At 44.7% G+C, this 24,526-nt stretch overlaps 2 protein-coding genes across 2 annotated transcripts; both read left to right on the plus strand.

Annotated features, from left to right (window-relative positions):
• Positions 1-11: 11 nt before the first annotated feature.
• Positions 12-15,699, plus strand: LOC121271055 (guanylate-binding protein 1-like). Its single transcript, XM_041176760.1, has 10 exons — positions 12-68; positions 1,127-1,317; positions 2,177-2,304; positions 3,937-4,046; positions 6,013-6,206; positions 8,424-8,663; positions 10,006-10,283; positions 10,577-10,789; positions 12,103-12,205; positions 14,436-15,699. Exons 1-10 carry the CDS (start codon positions 49-51, stop codon positions 14,828-14,830), a joined length of 1,872 nt encoding a protein of 623 aa, XP_041032694.1. The 5' UTR covers positions 12-48; the 3' UTR covers positions 14,831-15,699.
• A 2,778-nt stretch (positions 15,700-18,477) lies between these two features.
• LOC121271056 (dehydrogenase/reductase SDR family member 4-like) lies at positions 18,478-20,517 on the plus strand. Its single transcript, XM_041176761.1, has one exon. It carries the CDS (start codon positions 18,807-18,809, stop codon positions 19,569-19,571), a length of 765 nt encoding a protein of 254 aa, XP_041032695.1. The 5' UTR covers positions 18,478-18,806; the 3' UTR covers positions 19,572-20,517.
• Positions 20,518-24,526: the final 4,009 nt, after the last annotated feature.

Consider the following 24,526-nt stretch of genomic DNA (forward strand, 5'->3'; position numbering starts at 1 on the left):
TCAAGAGGAGACAGAGATTGAGCGGATTAAGTGCGCCACGCAAAAATAATGGTGGTTTTAACTGGGCTGTAAGTTATCACACGCAGCTCTTTGGATTCACATGAAACAAGGAATGTTGAATCACACTTCCTCTAGCTGGTAGGAAGCACGGGGTAAAATTCTTCCCCTCTTGCCGCGTGTGGGTTTTAGCCTTAGGGTGGGTAAGGACGAGGTGGTGCTCCGTGATTGAAAAGTTGATTCGCTTTTGAATGTAGGTACAGCTTTGCTTTTTCTTGCTGAATCAGATTGGGCAATGCGCTTCGGTTTGAGTGGCCTGACGTGGGAAGTCTTATAAGATGGTAAAAACAAAAAACTGCGGATGCTGGAAATCCAAAACAAGAACAGAATTACCGGGGAAAACTCAACAGGTCTGGCAGCATCGGCGGAGAAGAAAAGAGTTGACGTTTCGAGTCCTCATGACCCTTCAACAGAACTGAGTGAATATTAGGTTTAAACCAGCTTATATTTCACTCCTCCTAATATTCACCTAGTTCTGCTGAAGGGTCATGAGGACTCGAAACGTCAACTCTTTTCTTCTCCGCCGATGCTGCCAGACCTGTTGAGTTTTTCCAGGTAATTCAATACTTGGAACACACCGCAGGTCTGACAGCATCTGGGGAGCGAGAAACGGTTAACGTTTCGAGTCTGTATGACTTACAGATGATAATTATCGATGTTCAATTGTGTCTAGGTGATTTCCCCCTGCCCCGGTCGATTGGGCCGGTTTTAAACTATGTAACAGCAGTTCTAGTTCATTATCTTCTGTAAACGCTTGAAGGTTTTGTGGAATGCCCGTAGTTGATTAATTTTAGTCCGGACTAGTATTTGCATTCCTAGAATTAAGCTTTAACTGGACCCAGTTCAGCGTGTCCCAGTTGTAAACTTGATGTAACTGAATTTCCAGAGACTTTAGTTTCGGTCGCCCTTGTTACCATATACTGCCCTGCCTTATCCCAATGACTTGCAACAACCGAGCGTTGAAGTCAGACTAACTTTCTTTTTACAACCGAGAACGACTGAGGCGCCGCTGTAGGAAGTGTTTCTGTCTTGGTGTAATATCATTTATCGTGTGGCTTTGTCTGAAAAGGGATCTTGCCGTGCTCATGCCTACTCCTGTGTGCTTCATTGAGAACGCCCTGGACGGCTCCCTCCGGGTAAACCGTGCGGCGCTGGACATCCTCGCAAGTCACCATGAGCCTGTGGTGGTGGTGTCCATAGTGGGACTGTACAGAACGGGGAAGTCTTACTTAATGAACTGGCTGGCAGGAAAAACGCAAGGTACGGCTTCTGGGCACTTGCCAAGGAATCTGCTTTGGGGGTGGTGGTGGGGAGGGGGTGATATTTAGTATTGATGAGTATTGGCAATAAACACTTAAACCCACCGAGCCCTTAAAAGCTTGCCGAAATCTCGAAAGCAGAACAGTGGCGGTTTGCTGGGTCGGGGTAATAACTCGCTGTGCCTTTTTAAGCGCAGTTGATAAACTGACAGCTCTTCTAATGCCGAGACTTGGCCTCATAACCGAGTGAGGCGCATATACAGCTGGTGATCTCATTTCGATCATATTCACTTGTGCTCAATGTGTCAAAGTCGTAATGTTATCTGTACCAAGCAAACCACGTTTCACCTCTTCTGTTGCTTTTTCCAGCCCTTCTTGCGAGCTACTGTCTCCACCCCCCCCCCCCCCCCCCCCCCCCAATTCACCCACAACTTGATGTACTGACAATTGGTCTGGTTCCAGAGTAACTCTTGCTGCACCAAACCAGTGTTCATCCTTCCTCGATTTCGCTTGTACCAAAGGAGGATTTTTTTTGGGGGGGAGGAGGGGGGGGAAAGAGTCTCCTGTGGGGAAGCAGCAGTCGATAACCGCTGCAGTAACCTGGCCGTGTTAAACTAAGGAAAGTGAGGGACACAGCAAATTCCCAGCACCAACTCCATTAAGACTTGAGTTCGGGACCTCCCTAATTTCCTCCTTCCCCCGTCCCACCCAAAGAATTAATGTCTGATTTTCCGCTTTGTGTCTTGGGCATTGGGGTAATGCTGTAGGGCGTGGATTTGCTTGGCTTGTTCCGAGTCTTAAATGCGTCTTAAAACCTGCCCGGCATATTGATCTGTTTTCCACGTCCGTGTTTGAAGCAGGTTTCCCCCTTGGCTCCACGGTTCAGTCTCACACTAAAGGGATCTGGATGTGGTGCTTGCCTCATCCCCTCAAGCCGAACCATTCCTTGGTGCTGCTGGATACGGAAGGTCTGGGCGATGTCTCGAAGGTAATTTGTGTATCTCTCTATCTCTCTCTTCTGAGTAGGGCGCTCGTCAACTCCCAATCGCGATCGGGAGTTGACGCTCGTTAACCGAGCGCTCCCGGCCATCTGTCCGCTTAAAGCCCCGGAGCGGAACGGTCATTAGACCGAAGTGAATCGCGGATTCGTTGGTTTAACTCGAGTACATTCCCCGGCCGAGTGTGAACTGGGCTGACGGCTAAGGACTCGCAACCGCGTTCGACAGGTTTCGGACGGCCGCCCGTGTCACCCGGAGAGAAATCTACTTGCGTTAGCGCAACGAAGACGGAAACTTAAGCGGTAATGTCATTGGACTGGCCATCCAGACACCCATGCCAATGCACTGGGAACAGGGGTTCAAATCCCACCAGGGCACTAGTATCAGTGATGGTGATGGTGACCATGAAACGATCTTCCAATTGTCATGAAAACCCATCTAGTTCGCCAGTCTGCCGTCCTTACCTGGTCTGGCCTAAATGTGACTCCAGGTGTCTGACTGACAGACCCACTGCCCTCTGAACTGAAGAAGCCAGTAAATGGCAATTGGGTGACACCCACGTCCCAGAATATTTTTAATTTTTTAAAAATCAGCCATTCTCCAGACTAAACGAAACAGCAAGTCTGTCAACCCACTCCCATCAATTTTGGCACTTCTACCTTCAGGGGCAGGCTGACTCTTCTGCTTGTGGTATATATTGTGGCCTCACTTGAAATGCAATTAAAAACACAAAATGCTGGGAAAAATCAGCATCAGTGGAGAGAGAAACAAAGTTAACATTTCAAGCCTGTATGACTTGTTGGACCAAATCATTAATCAATCAAATTTAGTCTGCATCTGATTTCCCTTTATCCATATCAGTCCCCTGTCCCACCAAAGCACAATCTTCTGAAGATTACTTGGTTTCCACCTCCATGGTGACAGTCCTTTCTCTGCCTTGCAAATAAATAATACGCTATTTTAATATGAGCTGTTGAGTAACTGACTGGCAGTGCTCCCAGTTTGTGTACACTCTTGCACAGGTGATATATTGGGTAATCTAGCCTCCCAAAGCCAAAATGAGTCGAACCACAGCCTCTGCTGTGATCTACCTTTGGTTCTTGACTAATTTCAGGAGTGAGATTAGTCATGTGTTTCATACTTGCTCCTGTAGCTGCACTGCCATGATATTTAACCTGAAATATTGCATATTTCCACTTAATCTCATTTATCCACTTAATCTCATTTATCCAGAAATGTGCACGTTTATTACCTTATCGTGTACTGAATATTTATCTCATACTTATCTTCCAATCATCTGTCCACCAGTTACTAACTTTTCTGAATTTGGGAATCTCCTTTCTCACTGAACTTATGTCCCTTTCTGATTCCCCACATTTTCATTCCTTTTTCTACTCTTGCACTGAACAATGACTTGTTCCCCTCATTTGCAATACTCATTTCCCAGAACCTCATTGAGCTACATTGCTGTTCTTAACAGAATACATGTTGGAACCCTGACTGTACTTTTTAGTACCTGTATTAATTTTTCTGAATGGAATTTCTACAACTGGGTGGAATACTTGCTGCATCATGATATTCCTTGGCAGTTGTTACTGAACAATATGCTTGCTTTACTTCAGGGTGATCAGAAAAATGACTGCTGGATCTTTGCTCTTGCCGTACTTCTGAGCAGTACCCTTGTCTACAACAGTATGGGTACAATCGATCAATATGCCCTAGAAAAACTGTAGTATCCTTTTTCTTTCAAGGGATTGAATCCTCCACTTCATTCCAAAGTAACATTGGTGTTGATTTTTGGAATCCAGGTGGACATGCAGAACGAAACCCATTAGGTGACTGACTGAAAGCTTGATTGTTGACTGTGTATGACATTCACCTCACCAAGCATACACTTGTAGGAATTATAGGCTCAGTGAGCATGAAGTAAACATGCTTCTCATTTGAATCAAAAGTGCAGAATTTCACCATGGTTAATTGTCATTTCTGTAACTTGATATTAACCTTTTTTTCATTTGTTCACAAGATGCGGGTGTCGCTGGCTAGGCCAGCATTTATTGCCCATCCCCAATTGCTTTTGAAGATGGTGAGCTGTCATCTTGAACTGTTGCAGTCCATATGGTGTAGGTACACCCACAGTGCTGTTAGGGAGTTCCAGGATCTTGACCCAGTGACAGTGAAGGAATTATACATTTCCAAGTCAGGATGGTGAGTGGCTTGGGGGGGAACTTCCAGATTGTGGTGTTACCATGTCTGCTGCCCACTTACTTCTAAATGGTAGTGGTCATGGGTTTGGAGGATTCTGGGGTTTGGTAAAACTTTCAGCTGTTTCGGGGTGCAGTCATCTCTTCATTAGCACTGGATGTATGAATGGCTGTTGTGAAACAAGACTCATCTTGACCAGCCTTAATTCTTGTTTGGGGTTAATTCCTTTCTCCAGTGAAATACTGAGGTGATGTATTACCTCCATTCTCCCTCCCAAAATACAAGTTAAATTATACAATGTTAAGGAAGATGCAAAAACAGGCTTGGGGGTGGGGTGGAGTGGGGGTGGCTTGTATATCCATCTTTGAAGATGGGCAGGTTAATAAAATGAGACGAGTGTCTCATCAAGTCTTATAAGAGTACAAAGCTATGATATGAAAAAATGCTACTTGGCCATAGCTGGAGTTTCATGTTGAATTCTAGAGCTGGCTACAATTTTATGAAGAATTTCAAAGATTTGGAGTGGGTACAGAAAAGGATAGTTCCAGGGACAGGTAGTGACACTAGATTGGAAAAGCTGCTGCTCTCAGACTAGAGAAGGGTTGAGGGATGGTATTTAAAAATTTAAAGGGTTTTAATCATTTATCTAGTTAGTTTCAACTGGGCTGAAGGGTCAATAATCAGAGCACATAGATTTATGGTGATTAATGAATTGGAGATGACTTGAGAAAATTATAATGCCAACTCTGGTTAAAATATTGTGATGGATTCAGGTGGAATTGGGAAAAGATTGGAGAAATTTGAATGGGAGGTGGAGATAACCAGAATACTTGAGAGCTGGTGCAGAATGGATGGGTCAAATGGCTGCCTCTGTTGTTTTTCTCTAATCAAAACCCACCTGACCAAGAGTTGTTAACTCCACACTGGGTTGTGACAGCCTTGTGGGGAAAATATGACCCATGGGAATACTCTAATGCCTTTTGTGCTTTGACAATCAGATGCTGACTGAGATTTTGCAGGTACCTTGGTTCAATTAGTAATTCACCTGAAGCTCTGCTTAATTGTGCACAGCAAGATCACACCTTGGGCAGCACTGAGAAAAAGTTGTGCTACAGCACAGGGATAACACTGGCTTTTTGAATACCACCATAACAGTAATAAGAAAACACTTGGGGAGTTCAAGGTCTCATCTGACAGCGTGGCACCTAGCTGGATTTGAGCCTATATTAAGCTCTGTTTCCTTATTAATGCTCCAGTGTACTTGAAGGCCAGTGTTATCCCTGTGCTACAGCCAAATTCTTTCCCAATGCTGCACAACGACTAGCACGTTTGTATGTTTCAATTGAGCACCAGCTATGAGATTTACAGCATTGAAGAGAAGATAGAATAAGGTTAGTACGAACTTCTCAAATTGTACAGAGCAAAATATTGAATTGATGAGTATCCTGGTTTGGCTTGTTTCCTTTTTGAAATGGGTTCTTTAACCAGTCCAGTTTTGTCACCGAGCTGACGGAGCTCATTAAAGTTAAAGCGAGCGATGATTTCCATGAAGATGATGAGATTGAATATTTGAAGATTTTTCCGACGTTTGTCTGGTGCATCAGGGACTTCAGTCTAGAGCTGAAAATTGAGGGCAAAGTGGTGAATCAGGATGACTATTTGGAACATGCTCTGCTGCTGAAGAAAGGTAATGGAATTGCCCTCTTACATTTGTTCCCAATTGCTTCAAATTAACAGTACTTTAAGCAATACCTTGCAGTAGAGATGGTGGCATAGTGGAACTGTCACTGGGCAAGGAGTTCAGAGACCCAGGCTAATGGTTTTGGGGCACATGTTCAAATCAGATCCTGTGGTGGAACTTAGCTTTCCAGGTTTATTAAACTTGTGAAACTGTATTTGTCATAAAGGACCAGGTGGGTTCTTTTTAGGGAAGGAAATCTGCTGTTTTTACCTGGTCTGCCCTATGTCTGACTCCAGAAGCATAGCGGTGTAACTCTCTTTACTTGCCCTCTGAAATGGCCTTATGATCTAGCAAGCCACTCAGACAGGGGCAGTGGAAATGGGCAATAAATACTGGCCTTAACCAGTAACCTGCATCCCATGAAAGAAAAAGGTCACGTTCTAAATGACAACACAGTGACCTGACAATCTAATGCATTGGTTTTGGATACAACTCCAACTGCTGTGTTCAGCCTTTGACACAAGGGAGTATGACTACAGTCCTTCTGTCTTAACTGCTGTAAATCCATAGACAGCCCCAAGTGGAAACTACTCCAACTGTTAATCTTGTTGCAGGGAATAAATGTGTTGCTTGTCAGCCAGGTGGCACTCCCAGCTGAGTCAGAAGGTTGGGAGTTTGAGTGCCGCTCCAGAGAATTAAATAGAATCTAACCTGACACTCACGATGTGGCACTGCCATCATCCTGATCACACATTGGATTGAGGCCTGATCTCCTCTCGTGGGACGTAAAAGGTTGAACGCTGTCTCTCCTCACCCCAACACTGCAGGAATCCCTTACTAATGACAAAAACAGTTGATCTGGCCACAGGGTACTGTTTGTGGGTCCCTGGTGAAATTCCTTAATGACAGCACTGCCGAAGCCTGGTGAGTACTTTGGGGTTGTGACAGGACTTTCTTCCGATCTCAGTTCCAAGGATGCAGGAATCGGTGTGGAGGAAAGATGGTGAAGCAGTGTGCTGGCATTACTTGGGAATAGCCCATTTTTTTTCCCCCTTCCATGTTTGCTCCTCCCAATTATTGACTGAACTGCTGTTGTTGAACAATTTTTTTTCCCTTCTCGTTGTTCCTTTGTCTCGAGTGTCGATCCAAGTGTTTGTCACTGTAGGAGCAGTCAGGATGGTGGCGTAGTGAGGGGTGTAATGGAATACTCCCCATTTGCCTGGATGAGTGCAGCTCCAACAACACGAGCTTGATACCATCCAGGAAAAAGCAGCCCACTTGTTTGACACCCCAGCCACAAACATTCACTCCCTCCACCACCAACAGTGGCAGCAGTGTGTACCATCTACAAAGATGGCACTGCAGAAACTCACCAAGCCTCCTTTGACTGCACCTTCCAAAGCCCCCAAACACTACCACCTAGAAGGACAAGGGCAGCAGATACATGGGAACAGCACCAGCTGAAAGTTCCCCTCCAAGCCACACCCCATCCTGACTTGGAAATATATTGCCATTCCTTCACTGCTGGATCAAAATCCTGGAACTCCATAACAGCACTGGGTGCACCTACACCACAGGGCCTGCAGGGGTTCAAGAAGGCAGCTCACCACCACCACCTCAGACAATTAAGGATGGGCAATATATGCTGATATGGCCAGTGACGCCCACATCTGTCACTCTACCAGTAATCCAAAAGTAGCTGGTAGAAATACATTCAAATGAGTTGAAAGCCAATCTGCTGTAATTGATTATCATGAATTAATGTCCTTCAGGAAAACTAGGAAATCTGCCTTATGTGACCCTAGAACACTGCAATGTTGATCCTTGACTGCCCTCAAATGGTTTAGTAAGCCCACTCAGCTGAAGGGCATTTTGGGATGGGCAACTAATGCTGGCCTTGTCAGCAATGCCCACATCCCAGGAAAGGAGCATTACTGTCCTGAACCCTAAGACAACTGCATGGGCTCCTATTGTTGTGAAAGGGCAAATTATTATAAAAGCAATAGTCCTGTCTTGGTGGCAGCTTTCTATTCACCCTCTGGGCCTTGAGCCAGTGTTTTCAGCCCCACGATTCCCAGCATTGGTGGTTTTCACCTGGGATTATACATTTCCTTATTCCTTCCTTGTTAACCTAATTTGTTTTCTGGTTTGCTGAATTATGTCCATTCAGATGTTGCAGCTTTCAACAGTTCAGTCACATGATTGTGATTTTTGTTAATTCAGGTAATTCCAAAAAGGTGATGGAATATAACTTGCCCCGGCAGTGCATCCGAAACTTTTTTCCCAAACGGAAATGTTTTGTCTTTGTCCGGCCGGTTGCCCGTGATCTGCACACAGTGGAGCATATTCCAGAACAGAAGCTAGACCAGAGCTTTGTTCAGGAGTGCCAGCGGTTCTGCAAATACGTCCACGAAACATCACAAGTCAAATGTCTCAAGGGAGGCCATGTCATTACTGGCAGAAGTAAGTATGGCTTGAAATCAATGGTAACATTGCATGCTAAATGGCATCCAGAATTCACAGTTAAATATGCAAGCTTTAACAAGTGTTCCTGTTAACTAATGTGGAATGTAAGGAGGCCTTTGGTATAGATGTAACTCATTACCAGATCCTCTAATTCATCCTAGACCCCACTGCCCTTCTACCAGCCATTCCAAATGCTGCCCTTTCAAAATGTAATCCAATTCCCTTTGAGTTGCTGTAGTAGACCTAGTAGAATTGAAGTGAATCTCTGGCTAGAGTCAAAGCTAGCACAATGGGAAGATGATTTTTGGGGCAGCCATCTCATTATGATACATCACTGTCAGAGTTCCTCACCCAAACCTTTTCAACTGTTTCATCCCTCCATCCAGCATCAGGTCAGAAGCCAGAATGGTTGGTAATTTGTGACTCTTCAGTCCATTTGTAACTCCCGAGGGCAATGGATTGGTCTGTGCTTGTCCAGTAAAAACTGGACAACAGTTAGTTTTTGGCTGATGGATGGCAAATCGCATTCATTTCAGGCAATGAGAATCTGAGGGTCACATTTCACCATCTCTGGCTCCAAATCATGGGAACTCTCCAACAGCACTGGGAATTACCTTGCCTACAAACTGCTGACATCAGTGGTTTGTGAAGCTTGCTCACCATCTTGAGTGCAATTAGTGATGGGTGATAAATGCTGGTCTTGCCAGTGATACCCACATCCAAAAAACAAATAGCATATAGAATTTGCAGCCTAAACCGATTATTGAGACCAACTGATCCACCCTGGTGCTCGTGTCTTATTAATCCTGTCATGTTCTCCTTTTCACTGTCTTGCTTCTTAAATGCATTTGGCACTCGTGAGGTAGCAGGTTTTACAACTTAATTCCAATAAAGATAAATTTTATTAATGGCATCTTGTTTTTATAGCCTTTTTTTAGACTTCTGTGTCTATTGCATGAACTTCCACCACCCCTTCTATGCAGCTCTCCAGGTCGTAACTAACAATGTATCTCCCTCCCTGGTGCTTTTGCCAATTATATTTAATATGTCCTATGGCTGTAACTGTAGAAATACTATTTCCCTATTTACTCTTTGCTTTGATCAAAAGATCACAATTTTGATCACCTCATCAAAAATCTCTAACCTTCCGTGTTAGACCATACCCAGCTTTTCTCATTGCTGTAGTTATTTGAATAGATCTATTGAAAGCCGTTACAATTGGTATGTATGTTTGAGATAAAATTATGCAAATAGCATCCAATTAATTTAGCTTCATGATGTTGAAAGCTTTGGGGGGGGACAAAGTCTTTCTATTTTTGCTTTTGTTTTTTGCTTCCAGTGTTGGGTATGTTAGCCAGCAGCTATGTCTCTGCTATTGCCAGCGGGGCTGTCCCTTGCCTGGATGATGCCGTTACCTCTATGGCCAGGATAGAAAATGCTGCTGCTGTAAGAGAGGCCTCGGATTACTACAGACAACAGATGGAGCAACTGGTAAAAATGCCAACAGAAACAAAGGAGCTTTCAGACATACATGGGAAATGTGAGAAAGAGGCCCTTGAAGTCTTCATGCAGCGTTCATTCAAAGACCAGCATCAAGAGTATCAACAACAAGTGGTGGTAAGGGTTCCGGGCTCCTTTTTGCACAATTTATTTTCACCTTTTTTTAGTTGTTTGATTCTGTTTATTTGTAAACTTTCCTGTGGCATGCACTCTTTTTAAACCTGTGTTTAAACCTGAAGATTGTTAAGGTCATGGAATTCTCAAATTCTGCGGCATCACAATATATTCCATTGTTTGTTCAGTACTCATCCTTCTCCTGATTTGGTGCAATTGAAGTGCGTAATTTGGTGCAATGTGCCTCATGTTTGCATCCAGTCCTTGCTTGTAATGTTGATCTTGTCTTGGCCCAGTGTGATCTCGCACATCAGTATCTGGATATCTGTCAGAAGAATCAGCAGCTTTCTGTGGAGAAATGTCAAGGTCTGCTTCAGAGCTTTTCTGTAGAAATGGATCAGAAACTGCAGGAGGGGATTTACACTCGACCTGGTGGGTACCAGCTCTACATAGAGGACAGGAATCTGATGGTGTCCAAGTACCACTCTGCACCTGGAAAGGGAATCAAGGTAAAAGTTGACATGGTCAGTAAGACCAGTGGGGAAAATTGGCTCACTCTAGTATTTTATGTGGGTGAGAGTTAGGCTGTTGCAGTGTCAGGTGACTGAACTGTAGTATTGGGAAACAGAGCATTGGGAGGTGGTCCACAAGAAAAGTTAGGATTGTTCCCAATCTTGACGAAATTGACTGAAAAAGTTTAGGGAAATTGAGAAGAGTTTTTCATTGGAGCAGCAAGGATTTCTAGATGAAGTCTGCTTCCAAATTAAGCTGATTAGTGTGATGGAGTTATGGTTTTAAGGTTAAGGTTTCCTTTTGAAGATCTAGGCACTGTCAAAACCTATACAGTTTTCAGTCTGAAAATCAGATTCCAATCGAGCTTCTGAATGGGGCACAGTAGGTAGGCATGTCAAGGGGAAAAAATGCCCTTTAATCCTCTGACTTCCCACTCCATCAGTCTTTTAGCATTTGGGAGGGATCTGCAGAGGTACTTGATGTGGATTTTCTGTGTTTAAGGGATGAAATGACCTCCTGTATTCACCACTCATCTTTTTGCTTGTCTCCTTTTTAATGATTCACTGAATAGTGGAAATAATTTCTCCAAAATAGTTCTTTGGGGTTAAAATGAACAAACCACTCCTCTGGTGCAAAAGCTCTAACTTCATGAGTTTTTCCTCTTAAAGTTAAATGTCCAAGTCTGATATCCTAATTTCAATCGCTTTCATCCTTTGACATCCATCCTAAACCAAGGGCCACAGTACTGCATCTTTGCATCTTGAAGTTGTGGCTTTACCCCTATGTGTTTTTTCCTTAAGGCTTATGAAACATTCCATCTTGGCAGCTTTGGAATTTTACTTCTATCCACCTGCTGCCTTTCTGTAGATGTGATTCCTCAACCAATGCAATATTTCACAGTATAATAACTAACCTTGGGAGCGAAATGTATTGAATGCCTCCTCTTGATACAATTCTAAGGAAATATATCATGCAGGACTGAAGTAGCCATCTTTGAAAAAGATATAAACTTTTTTTCTTAACCCAGCAAGTTTCCTTTCTCCAGGCAGAAATTCAATTCCTTTGAAGCTTGCTTCCTGAGGGTATGGAGGCAATGAATACTGAATCAAAATGAGTGAAATAATAGCTCTTGCCCCTTAATTCTTCCAATCATGAATCTGTTACTTGACTCATCTGCAGATGTCCAATTTCTCCCCAGCTACTGCATAAACATCTTTTATGAGTTTTAAGCATCATTTACCTTGTGGAACACACCAACCCCAGCTTCTCTAGCATCAGCATAACTGAAATCCCTCATTTTTCATTCCAGGCTGAGGTGATCCTTGCAGATTTTCTTAAGAGGAAGCAAATGGAGGCACATGCCATATTGCAAGCTGAGAAGAAGCTGTCTGAAGCTGAGAAATTGTTGGCCAGTAAGGACTGATACTACTCACAACTGTCACATTCTAAAAGTTAATCTGCAGGATTCCATGGATAAATCACTAATTTTCTGTAACTGTCAGTTCATATAGCACACATCTTTGCATGGTGGTTTACCAAGGTTGACTTTTTGTATTGCTGTGATTTCATGAGTGGTCTTTTTGGTAAAATGTGGAAAACAGGTTGAGGTAGTGAGTACCATATTTTCTGTCTGCAGTCTGGCCAGTGTGGCTGTTTATTTTATCTGAAAGTTGTGCTTAAATGCTAGCACTCCTGATCAGGGTCTTACGTAAAGCAATTTGACAGGTTTTGAGACATGTGGTTGGACAGTAGAATTTCCCATAGATTTCTTGGTGGCAGTCCTGAAATATCTCAACTCATCAAATAGAATCGAATATCAAGTAAACGGCTCCAAATGTAGAGGAACATAAATACAAATTAAGAGGTCATTCAGCTCCTCGAGCTTGTTCTGCCATTTGATTAGATCATGGCTGATTTTTCCTACCCCCCCCCCCCCCCCCCCCCCCCAACACCCAAGGCCTCCTGCTTGACAATGATTCCAAAGGGTAGCTATTGTCATCTTTAAATGTTCAAGTGGCATTTCAGATAATGGAGTCAGCGCACATTTGTCACAAAGGAGCTTGTTTACTAACTGGAGTCCTTTTGGCTAATTGAGTGATGAGGGTACAGTGCTGGATGCTGGTCATTACATTACAGGAGGCCTTTCAGTGCTTCCAAGTCCATGTCAGTTCTTACATAGACCAACTCAGTCAGTCAAAATTACTGTTCTTATCTCTCCATAACCTTGGATGTGCACACCCAACTTCCTCGAAATCTTTGATCATGCCAAGTGGCTGTATTAATTTAAAAAAACTTCCTCCTATTGCTCTGCATACTTACCTAAAATCCTAGTCAGTATCTTGTACCAGGTAATAGGGGCAGTTTTTCTTTGACCGGCTTAGTTAAATTAGACATTTATGTGCATCTTTGATCCACCAGTTTCTCCAATGTAACCTTGCTACTTAAAATCCCACCCCAACCAAATGCTCGAGCTTTTCTCATAAGCCTCCACTGAACCTCAAGGATTTGCACATCCTTGGTGTGACCAGAACTGGATGCAATACTAACTCCCAGCCTAACCAGAGTGGTTCCAGCAATGCCTCTTGAGCCAAAGATCCCATATACTTGATCACTGAATGTGCTGCAGCCTAAAAATCCCTAGTTCCTCTGTCCCAGCAAACTCCAGAGCTGTGCCATTTAATCTATTGCCTCTCCCTTCTACTGAAAGGCAACACCTCATTCCCCTATTAAGTTCCATCATCTTTCCTGCTGAGTATATGGACATTGAAAAGGTGTTGCAAGTGCCACTTAAACTTATTAGCAAAATTAAATCTGAGATTAAAAGAATAGTGCCAGCATTGGTACAAAGTTGCGAAGGTAGTGTAGTGGCGAGGGGTTGCTTTTTACTGGAAGGAAGTATACTGTGGTGTATGTAGGTAGTATTAGCCCAGCTACTGATACTTACTGATCAGAATTCAATATAGCAGGCATAATATCAAAGTTTTCAGATGACTGCACTTTGACATGGATAAATGATAGCAATGGAAAGATTTCAGAAGAGATTATTAGATTGATAGCAGGCTTGAGATGCCATTATGGAGAGAGGCTGGGCGGAGTGTTTCTAACCTCCCTTGATTTTTGAAAGAAAATAGAAATAAAATAAATTGAGTTTCCAGTGGTCATAACTCAAGATTAAGGTGTTTGGGAAAAGAACCAGAGGTGAGGTGATAACATTTACTACACAGGAAGTTGTGATCTGGAGTGCACTGCTTGCTGTGGTGGGTTCAGGTTTAATAGAAATTGCCTTCTCTGATGGGGCTATTGGGAAAGAGTAGGGGTTGAGCTATTATTGCAAAGTTCTGAGCCTTCATGGGTATAACTGGCCAAATGACCACCTGGTGAGTAGAGGCAGATGTTTTTAAGGAGGGAATTGCAAGGCCTAGACAGCTGTACAAATTCAGTGGAAGCTATGATGGAGAGGGATCCATAAATCAGCCAGCAGTGGGAGTACAGCGATCAGGGTGGTTGGCTGGAGGACAGTATTAAGATCTGGAAGGGTGAGACCATAAAGAGATGGAAATTGAGGCCCTGCCAGCATGGGATGATGGGTAAAGGGACTTGGTATTGCTTACCAAGCTGAGTTGTTTTTCCTCTCCCCACAAGGTGAAATGGAGAAGGCAACCCTGATGGAACAGGTGAACAAGGCTCGGGAAGAGGAACTCTTTGGGCTGAAGCAACTGAGGGAGGATGAGAGAAGAACCAATGAGGAAAATCTTCGGCAGATGAGGATGAAAATTGTGGAGGAGAGAGAGGAAATGTTAAAAGAGCAGGAACAGGCCTTGGAAAGCCTGATGGCTGAGCAGAAGGCAGTATTGGAAAAGGGTTTCCAGGAAAAAGCTGAGCTTATAGAAGAGCAAATTCAACAGCTGAAGGGTCAGGAGCAGCAAACATGGGCTGGTGGCTTTGTGGGTATTATAGATTTCATTGGAATCCTGCGCTCTATATTCAATGCAGCAAGAGCTGTTGCCACCAGTTTTATTGGTGAAGTAGAGGAATAATCCATTCATAGATGTAGATTCTTGGCAAATTGACAAAACTAAAGTGGAAAGATTTCAGTATTGCATTGAATAGATGATATATTGCACATGGTGTAATTGACATAGCACTTATAATGGAAAACTAAATGCCTTTTGTACAGTTGGTATAAAATAAAATTTATTCTGGTTCACCAAATTAATCCTTGGGGTGGTGGGATTGCCTTGAGGATAGATTGGGAAGACAGGATCTATATTCGCTATGTTTCGAAGAATGAGTGTTGACCTTATTGAAACTTAATGATTCTTGCAGGGTGGGTGTAGATAAAATGCTTCCCCAGGCTGGTGAATCTAAAACCAGGGGGCATAATCTCATGATGAGGGGCAGGCCATTTAAGACTGAGGGGGGATTTCTTGATTCAGAGGAAGATGAATCTTTGAAATTCTCTTACCCAGTGGGCTGTGGAAGCTCAATCATTCTGCATATTCAAAGCAGAAGTCAATACTTCTGGAGACTAATGACATCAAGGGATATGGAGATGGCACAGAGAAGTGGTGTTTGAGGTAGATCAGTCATGATCTGATCGGCTAAGCAGGCTCGACAGGGTGAATGCCCAACTTGGTTCTCAGGAACTTTCTTGCTGAAGAACTTTTGCTATCAAAGGCAATTGATGATGCATTTCATTTTAGTGTGTGGGTCAAGGCTGCATTTAATGGATGGCAAAGTGCCAATTAGGAAAACTGAGCCATCAATTTTGCTGTACAAGGTGAGGACACAAATTATCTGCACATGATAATGGTCACTCTTGTAATGAGCTGCCCTATGTGTACAGCTGTCTCAACTTGCCTTAAATGTCCAGGCTAATATTGTAATTGTTCAGACTAGGTGTTTTTAATGATCTCTCATTTCAAACTTGAGCTTTTTAATAAATTTGTCACATGTACTGACAACATGATTTGGAAGCAGACCAGTTTATGTATAGTAAACCCAGACACTGGCAATCCTGCATTGCAAAGCCCCCCTCAGCTAGCTAGGCAGCAGTATAATGAGTAACATCGCATTTGATTATTCTGGTGATCAAACAGTCCTACTGGTGGTTTCTTAATAGAATAGGAGACTAGTCTTGGGGGAGATGGTGTTACCTCCTGAGCCACCTGCTATTCTGGAGACTGAGGTAGAAGATGCAATGGCAAATCCACTGAACCAATGGTGATATTTTTGATGCATTTCCTGCAGTTGCCCAGCAATAAGCAGTGGTTCCTGGGATGAAAGGGTTGTCCTATGATATCAGGAGTTTACAAGAATGAAGGATGTGACATTGCCAATGTGTTCAGTCTTACAAGAAATAGGCCAGATAGGTAAGTGATTAGTTTTAAGGTTCTAAAACCCAACCCAGGTTAAAATAGTAATGTAAAGCTATACTATCCCTATCTCCCATGAACATGCACACATTAAAGACCAAACATGCAGCAGAAATACGCTTGTCAGATGTTAAACTTGGCCAAGTAAGATACCAATTTTAAAGGTAGTCAAAGGTTCACTTTGTGTATTGGATTCTGGTCCTTCAATTGTGGCTTGTTTGTCCCTTTTCTGGAATCACTGGTGCAAAAAATATAATGGTATTTTAGTCTGTTGTAGAGATGGAGACACTTTTCTCAGCAAAATGGGGTCCAGAACTTAGAATGTCAAGAGAGAGGGGACCAGACAGCTGCCCTGCTACAGCTAGTATCAATCTCTGCATCTTTAAGTCTAGTACCCACACATGCAAGTGGGTCACATAGTATGAATTAGGAGCAGGTATTGGCCACTCAGCCCCTTGAGCCTACTCTAGGCCACTTGAGCCCTCAAGCCTGCTCTGCCATTCAATAAGATCATAGCTGATCTGATTGTAACCTCAAACCTACATTCCCACTGACCATCAATAGCCCTGGTAATCAAAAAGGGCTTAGAGGAAGGCCTAGGTGACCTGTATGACTGGATACAGCCAGGAATTCGGAGAAACTCCGAGGCAGTATCAGCTCATTGATTTTTTTTTTAAAAAAAGTAGATTCATTCATGGGATATGGGTGTCACTGGCTAGGGCAGTGTTTATGGCCCATCCCTAATTGCCCTTGAAGGTGATTTGAGAAGGCATTTAAGAGTCAACCACATTGCTGTGTGGTCTGGAGTCACATGTAGGCCAGGTAAGGACAGCAGATTTCCTTCCTTAAAGCCATTAGTGAATCAGATGGGTCTGTACAACAATTGACAATGATTCCATGATTGTCATTAGGCTTTTAACTCCAGATTCAAACCCGGGTCCCCAGAACATTACCAGGACACCACCACCTATCACTAAGATAAAAGCAAAATACTGCGGATGCTGAAAATCTAGAACAAAAACAAATACCTGGAAAAACTCAGCAGGTCTGACAGCATCTGTGGAGAGGAATAGAGTTAACGTTTAGAGTCCGAATGACTCTTCATCAGAACTATAAGGAAAAATAGGAAACAGGTGAAATATAAGCTGGTTTAAGGTGGGGGGGGGGGTGGCACAGGTAGAGCTGGATAGAGAGCCAGTGAAGGGTGGCGATTGCCAAAAGATGTCTCAGAAAAAGGGCAGAGAGGTGTTGAAGGTGGTGATTAGTTAATAAATGTGCTAATGGGGACATTCAGGGTGGAAAGCAGCTCGAGCAAGGGACAGATTGCCCGGGGGGGGGGGGGGGAGGAATCGAAATAGGCTAAAAGGTAAAGATAAAACAATGGATGGAAATATATTTAAAAATAATGGAAATAGGTGGGAAAAGAAAAACATACATAAATTATAGGAAAAAGGGGGTAAGGAAGTAGGTGAGAGTTCATGATCTAAAATTGTTGAACTCAATATTCAGTCCGGAAGGCTGTAAAGTGCCTAGGCGGAAGATGAGGTGCTGTTCCTCCAGTCTGCGTTGAGCTTCACTGGAACAATGCAGCAGGCCAAGGACAGACGTAGGCATAAGAGCAGGGTGCTGTGTTGAAATGGCAAGTGACAGGGGCGGTCTGGGTCATGCTTGCAGACAAACCGAAGGTGTTCAGCAAAGCGGTTACCCAGTCTGCGTTTGGTCTCTCCAATGTCGAGGAAACCGCATTGGGAGCAGCGAATGCAGTAGACCAAATTGAGGGAAGTGCAAGTGAAATGCTGCTTCACTTGAAAGGAGTGTTTGGGCCTTTGGACGGTGAGGAGAGGGGAAGTGAAGGGGCAGGTGTTACACCTTCTGCGGTTGCATGGGAAGGTGCTGTGGGAGGGGGTTGAGGTGTCAGGGGTGATGGAGGAGTGGACCAGGGTGTCCTGAAGGGAATGATCCTGCCTATCACTGCCTGGTGCCTGTTAGGTTAATGAAGCCACTGTTATGCTAATGAGGTACCCATATGCTAATAAACCCTCGCAGCCTGAACCGTAGTAATTGGCCGAATTTCTGATTGACAACGCACTCGACCAATAGGAACACCGGGCCGTGACCAACTTCAGTGAAAAGGTAGGACGCCCTCGTCTCAGCCAATGGGCGCTGCGAGAGGACGAGAAGGAGAATGGAGCGAGGTGGCGCCGTTTACCAAGTGTGGGTTCATCCAGGGACACTTTCCCCTTGCTCTCCGCTCCGTCTCGATCCGACGGCCCGATCTTTCTGGACCAGTCAGCGCTCTGCAATCTAACCCGTGGATGGTAACCCCGCCTTCACCGGTAGCTCATTGGCCGTGAGGCCGGACGGGCTCCGCCCCTCGTTGGGTCGGAAGACACGCGTCTCCAACGGGCCGACGGGACTCCCGTCGCTGTCATGTGATTGATCGGGCCCAAGTGAGTTGACATGATGCTGCGCGTAGCTCGGTCTGCGATTGGCCTAGCTGTGAACACGCCCACCGTGACCCGGAACAAATGGGCCAGAGTCCAATGTCCAATTTTGCTGGCCATCGCTTCCTACTGGTTTTCCCACATCTGCTGAGTATTCCCAGCAATTTCTGTTTTTATTCCCGTCTCCTGACACAATGCAGCTGGGAGTGCTGAGTGGCAAAGTGGCTGTGGTCACTGCCTCTACCCAGGGCATTGGACTGGCCATTGCCCGGCGCCTGGCCCGGGATGGTGCTCAGGTGATGATCAGCAGCCGGAAGCAGGCCAGTGTGGACAGAGCCCTGGAGCAGCTGCGGGCTGAGGGACTGGATGTCTTGGGCACCATCTGCCATGTGGGCAAGAGGGAGGACCGGGAGGCGCTGGTCAATCAGACGCTGAAGCGTTATGGAGCCATTGACATTCTGGTCTCCAACGCAGCAGCCAACCCATTCGCTGGGAGGGTGCTGGACTGCTCAGAGGAGGCCTGGGACAAAATCTTCGAAATCAACGTCAAGGCGGCTTTACTCCTGACCAAGCTGGTGGTACCACACATGGAGCAACAAGGTGGGGGCTCCATCGTGCTGGTTGGCTCTGTCAGTGGCTACCAACCATTCCCTGCCATCGGGCCATACAGTATCAGCAAGACAGCGCTGCTGGGACTGAACAAGGTGCTGGCTGATGAACTGGCCCCCGCCAACGTTCGTGTCAACTGCCTGGCCCCAGGTATCATCAAGACCCAGTTTAGCTCTTCCCTGTGGTTGGACGACAGCTTGCGCCAGCAGTTGGAGAGGACCATCGCCATGCGTCGGATTGGTGAGCCAGAGGAGTGCGCAGGCACTGTCTCCTTCCTCTGTTCACAGGATGCAGCCTACATCACCGGGGAGACCATCGTGGTAGCCGGAGGATTTCAGTGTCGGCTCTAAGCTGATGTTCCAGCTGCAAACGTTCTTCATGACTTCCAGTCCAGTTTCTTTCCAGTGTTATTCATGCTTCTCATCTATGTAATCTTCTGCAGTCCTCTCGCCAACTGATCTCTATGTGTTCCTTTTACTCTAGCCGCTTATACATTCGCCACTCCTTCACTCTCCACTATCTCCATTATCTCCATGACTTCCTGCAATTCTCTGTGATCTCTATATGCCACTAATTCAGGCTTCTTGCAATTTTTTTGGCCTCCATTGGTCTTCATGCCTTCAGCTTTCTAGGATTTAATATCTGCAATATCCTCCATAAACCTCTATCTCACGCTCTCGCTCCTCCAGTAAAATGCTCATTAATACCTCCTCCTTTTACCAACCTGTGTTGGTATTGATATAAGAGATGTTGTGTCAAATTTTGTCTGATTTTTCTCTCCTCTGAAGCTTTGTTTGAAATTTTACCACACTAATGGCACTATGTAAATCTGACATGTTGTATAGGTGACTCCAGTCTTACAGTAGCATAGTTAACACTTAATTGCCCTCTGAAGTGGCCTGACAAGTCTGTTGTATCAAATTTCCAATCCTTTGCGACTATTCTGAAATCTAGGGAATTTTTCAAAATCATAACAAGTGCCTCCAGTATCTACCTCTTTGGATGCAGGCCATCAGCTCCTGGGGATTTCTCAGCTCAAAAATAAGTGTCGACCATATTCAGCTGAGAAAGTTTTCCCCTAGTATGAACTGTGCTCAAGCATTCTTTCCTCTGATTAAAGATCTGAGAAGGCATTGAATGCAGAGTTTTATCTAAAAAAGTACATTTACATTCAGATATGTTGTGCAAATGTATATTTTCTAATAAAGTATATTGTTTAAATCCTTTGGAATGAATGTTCCAGACAAAAAATACAAACAACCTTCAAATATATGACAAATAAATTGATATATAATATATAAGCATCTTCTTGGCAGATATTCCCGTGTTGGTAACACAATGACTCAAGTCCTTGATGAGCAATGCCTAACAATGTAACTGCTATTGATTGTTTCTGCACTAATTGACCATATCACTCATGGTAGAACCCTAGGAAGTACAGAGGATCAGAGGGACCTTGGTGTACATGTCCAATGATCCCTGAAGGCAGCAGCACCGATGGATAAGGTGGTTAAGAAGTCATATCGGATACTTGCTTTTATTAGCCGAGGTATATAATGCAAGAGGAGGGAGGTTATGTTGGAGCTGTATGAAACGCTAGGTAGGCGACAGTTGGAGAACTATGTGCAGTTCTGGTCACCACACTATAAGAAGGATGTGATTGCACTGGAGAGGGTGCAGAGGACATTCACCAGGGTGTTGCCTAGGCTGGAGTGTTTCAGCTATGGATAGGCTAGGGTTGTTTTCCTTAGAGCAAAGAAGGCTGAGGAGGGATGTGATAGAGGTATACAAAATTATGAGGGGCATAGAAAGGGTAGATAGGAAGAAACTTTTCCCTTTAGCGGTGGTGTCAATAACCAGGGGTCTTTGATTTAAGGTAAGGGGCAGGAAGTTTAGAGGGGATTTGAGGAAGTTTTTTTCACCCAGAGGGTGCTTGGAATCTGGAACACACTGCCTGAAAGGGTGGGAGAGGCAGGAACCCTCACAACATTTAAGAAGTATTTAGATGAGCACTTGAAATGTCATAGCACACAGGGCCAAGGGCCAAGTGCCGGAAAATGGGAATAGAATAGATAAGCGCTTGATGGCCAGCAGGAAACACAATAGGCAGAAGGGCTTGTTTATGTGCTGTACTCTCTCGTCCCTAAAACTAACATTGGAAGGTCCTTTTCTGATGAAGGGTCATCAATCAGAAACGTTAACTCTCTCGCTCCACAGATGCTGCTATTTCCAACATTTTCTGTATTTATTTGAGAACTTGTAACTGTTGTCTTGCTTTTTTTCCCATCAATTTCTATTGGTGCTTTCTAATATCAATCAGTGGAGCCTCAGTGCCTCCCCGTTGCTTGATGTCATGTCCGCTGGGCGACCGTTATGCAAATGAGGTGACCGTTATGCTAATGAGATCCTCGTGTGTCCTCAGCCGTTGGAACCCACCCACAGCGTTTGATTGACATTGGCCAATAGCAACACTACACCAGGGATTGACATCAGGCAAACAATGGGGGCTGTCAGTACAGCCAATGGGCAGCAGTGACATGGTGTTGGGCGAGACAATGAAAATGAGGGGGGAAATGGTGGCGCTGTTTACTGAGTGTAGGTTTTCCAGAGGCCTTTCCCCTTCACTCTGCTGCATCTCCATTCTGCAGCCCGGATTTTCTGGACCAGTCTGCTTGTCACAATCCACCCCCGCCGGGGGCGGCTGTCCCTTCACTGGGCTCGGAATGGCCTCAGCGCCAGTCAGGCTCTGGTGGACCATATGGCATAGAGATCGATCCACTCACTGTCTCGTGATTGGCCACTGGGCCGCAATGAGGTGGCGGGGGGAAGATATGGCCCTATGCAGACATCCCGCTCCGATTGGCTGAGCCATGACTGCACCCTCTCTGGATCACGAGACCCAGGAGGGGTTGGTCTGGTTTCTTTTTCCTGGCACCATACAGCTAGGAATGTTGAGTAGCAAAGTGGCCGTGCCCTCCACCTCTACCGACAGCATTGGTCTAGCCATTGCCTGGCACCTTGCCGGGGACAGGGTGGATGTGGTGATCAGAGCCCTGGGAATGCTGCAGGCTGAGGGCCTGGGAATCTGGGGGCACCATCTGCCATGCAGGTGAGAGGGGGGTACTCGGAGGTGCAGGTCAGTGAAATGCAGAGGTGGTACGAAGGCATCAAAATCCTAGTGTCCAATGCTGCAGCAAATCCCTTCACAGGGAACACCGAGGACTCCTTGGAAGAGGCCTGGAACAAAATGGATGTCAGGTGGCCTTCGTCTTGGCTGAGCTGGTGGCGTAGCACATGGAACAACAAGGCAGCTGCCACCTCACCACTGAACCACAAGCATCAGCATGGTCATGGTGGTGGCTGAAGATTTTCACTGCCAGTAATTCAAGGATGACATAAATACAGGGTTGCCAATTTCTCCCATGGTTCTCCCTGTGAACGAACAGACTGAATTCCAACCGACAGATTTTTGGGAAAATGGGGCACGATGCCCCATGGGTGGTGGGAGCCTGAGTGCAGGATTTGCTTCTCTTTCTTTCTACCACCACTCTGCCCCACAATTAAGCCGTTGAGAGTTGAAGGGTGATACAGTTTGATGGACATGTCGCTATTCTGACCGATTGGTAGCAAGCTCCCCCCAGTCATTAAGCTCAATGCTGCAAGCTGAATTCCAGGGTACTTTTGAAACATTTTATTTGTCCTGCCTGGACCATTGAAAGGTAAGAGGACAGGACGTGGTGGGGGTTATGATTTTTGGCCATCCAGACACAGCATCCAGTCCATTGATGTTGATTTTGTGGGTGATTTGCCTGAATGCTTGTAGAGTTGGCTTCAAGCAGGACAGTAGCGTTTGTGTAACAGTCGTCTATTGAATCCACAGGCTGTAGCAGAGGCATTGCTGATGATATTCTTTAGTGTTTTTATGTGTCTCAGATACACAGTCCAGGTCTCACTGCATTATAGTGGTGTGGTGATGCCAACTGTTCTGCACACTAGGACCTAGTTGACTTGTGGAGGTCAACCTTATGAAACACTGACTGTCATATGTTGTAGAAGGCTGTAGAATGCAGTGGTTTGTTAAAGGGTGCAACTGATCCCATGTTGAATCTCCTTGCACTGATGCCATTTTGAGAAAGATGGCTGCCCAGATATGGGGAATGCTCAACATATTCTGGAGCCTGTCCTTCAACATTTATGGGAGGTGGAATATTTGGCTGAGCAGGAGCGGGTTGATTTACGAGTTTTGTTTCAGCAACATTAGAGGACAAGCCAAGTTTCTTGCATCTAGAATTGAAGATTCAGGTTCAATCAAGGCATTCAAGAGGTAATGGGATTGTAATCTAAAAAAGAACAATGTGCAGGGCTACTTGCAGAAGGCAGGAGAGTGGCGCACGATAAGTTGCTCCTATGGAGAACTGGTGCAAACATGATGGACAAATGGCCTCCTGTGTTGTAACGATTCTGTGAAGTGGTTAAGAGTAGGTGATTGAATGTACCCCAGGCTGAGTTAGGTGGAGTTTTGATAGACAAGGGAGTCAAGAGTTTTGGAAGACACAGAGCAAAGTGGACTTGAGACCATATTTAGATCAAACATGATCTTATGGAAGGGTGGAGCAGCCAAATGGCCCACTTTTGCTTCTAATTCTTGTGATTTTGTGCTTTGCAAATCTCGTGCAGAGTGTGCAACAACTGTAGTCACTTTCAAACTGCAGATCATATAAAGCTACATTGATGAGTTTAGTTTTGGCATAGAAGCAACTGAGATTAAAAAGTTTTCTACCTAGATGGTATTTTATACTAACACGAGAGGTCAGTTGATCTCTGATGAGTTGAATAGCAACTGTCAGGTAGATGGTAAATAGTATGGGGGCTATCACACAGTTTGACCTCAGTCTGAATTTTGACGATATCTGATCCAGATCTCTCACTGGACACCACAGTCATATTATCATGAAGCAAGAGGAGGACTGTGATGAAGTTTCCTGAAAATCCAAATATTTGGAGCAGAAGCCACAGAGCTTCACAATGTATTAAGTCAAATGATTTGGTCGGGTCAATTAATGGGAGAAAGAGATCCTCCTTGACATTTTTCTTGGATTTAGAGGCAACAAAGTCTATGTCAGAGGTTTCTCTGGAAAGTCTAAAGCCCCAGGGTGGATTTCTTCAGTCACTGGAAGGAGAAAATCCAGGAAATTGCCTGTCAGGATTTTCTCTACTACAGATAATACGGAAATACCTCAATTGTTTCCATGCATGATTTATCTTCCTTCTTTGAAAATACTTGCAATTTTTACAATTCTAAATG

The sequence above is a fragment of the Carcharodon carcharias genome, chromosome 29, assembly GCF_017639515.1.
Source record: "Carcharodon carcharias isolate sCarCar2 chromosome 29, sCarCar2.pri, whole genome shotgun sequence".
Classification (NCBI taxonomy): Eukaryota; Metazoa; Chordata; class Chondrichthyes; order Lamniformes; family Lamnidae; genus Carcharodon; species Carcharodon carcharias.

Coding starts and splice junctions, on each gene's coding strand:
- LOC121271055 (XM_041176760.1), top strand. CDS start 49: ATGGTGGTTTTAACTGGGCT. Junction 4,047..6,012: donor TATGCCCTAGAAAAACTGTA/GTATCCTTTTTC, acceptor TAACCAGTCCAG/TTTTGTCACCGAGCTGACGG. Junction 10,790..12,102: donor CACCTGGAAAGGGAATCAAG/GTAAAAGTTGAC, acceptor TTTTCATTCCAG/GCTGAGGTGATCCTTGCAGA.
- LOC121271056 (XM_041176761.1), top strand. CDS start 18,807: ATGCAGCTGGGAGTGCTGAGTGGCAAAGTGGCTGTGGTCACTGCCTCT.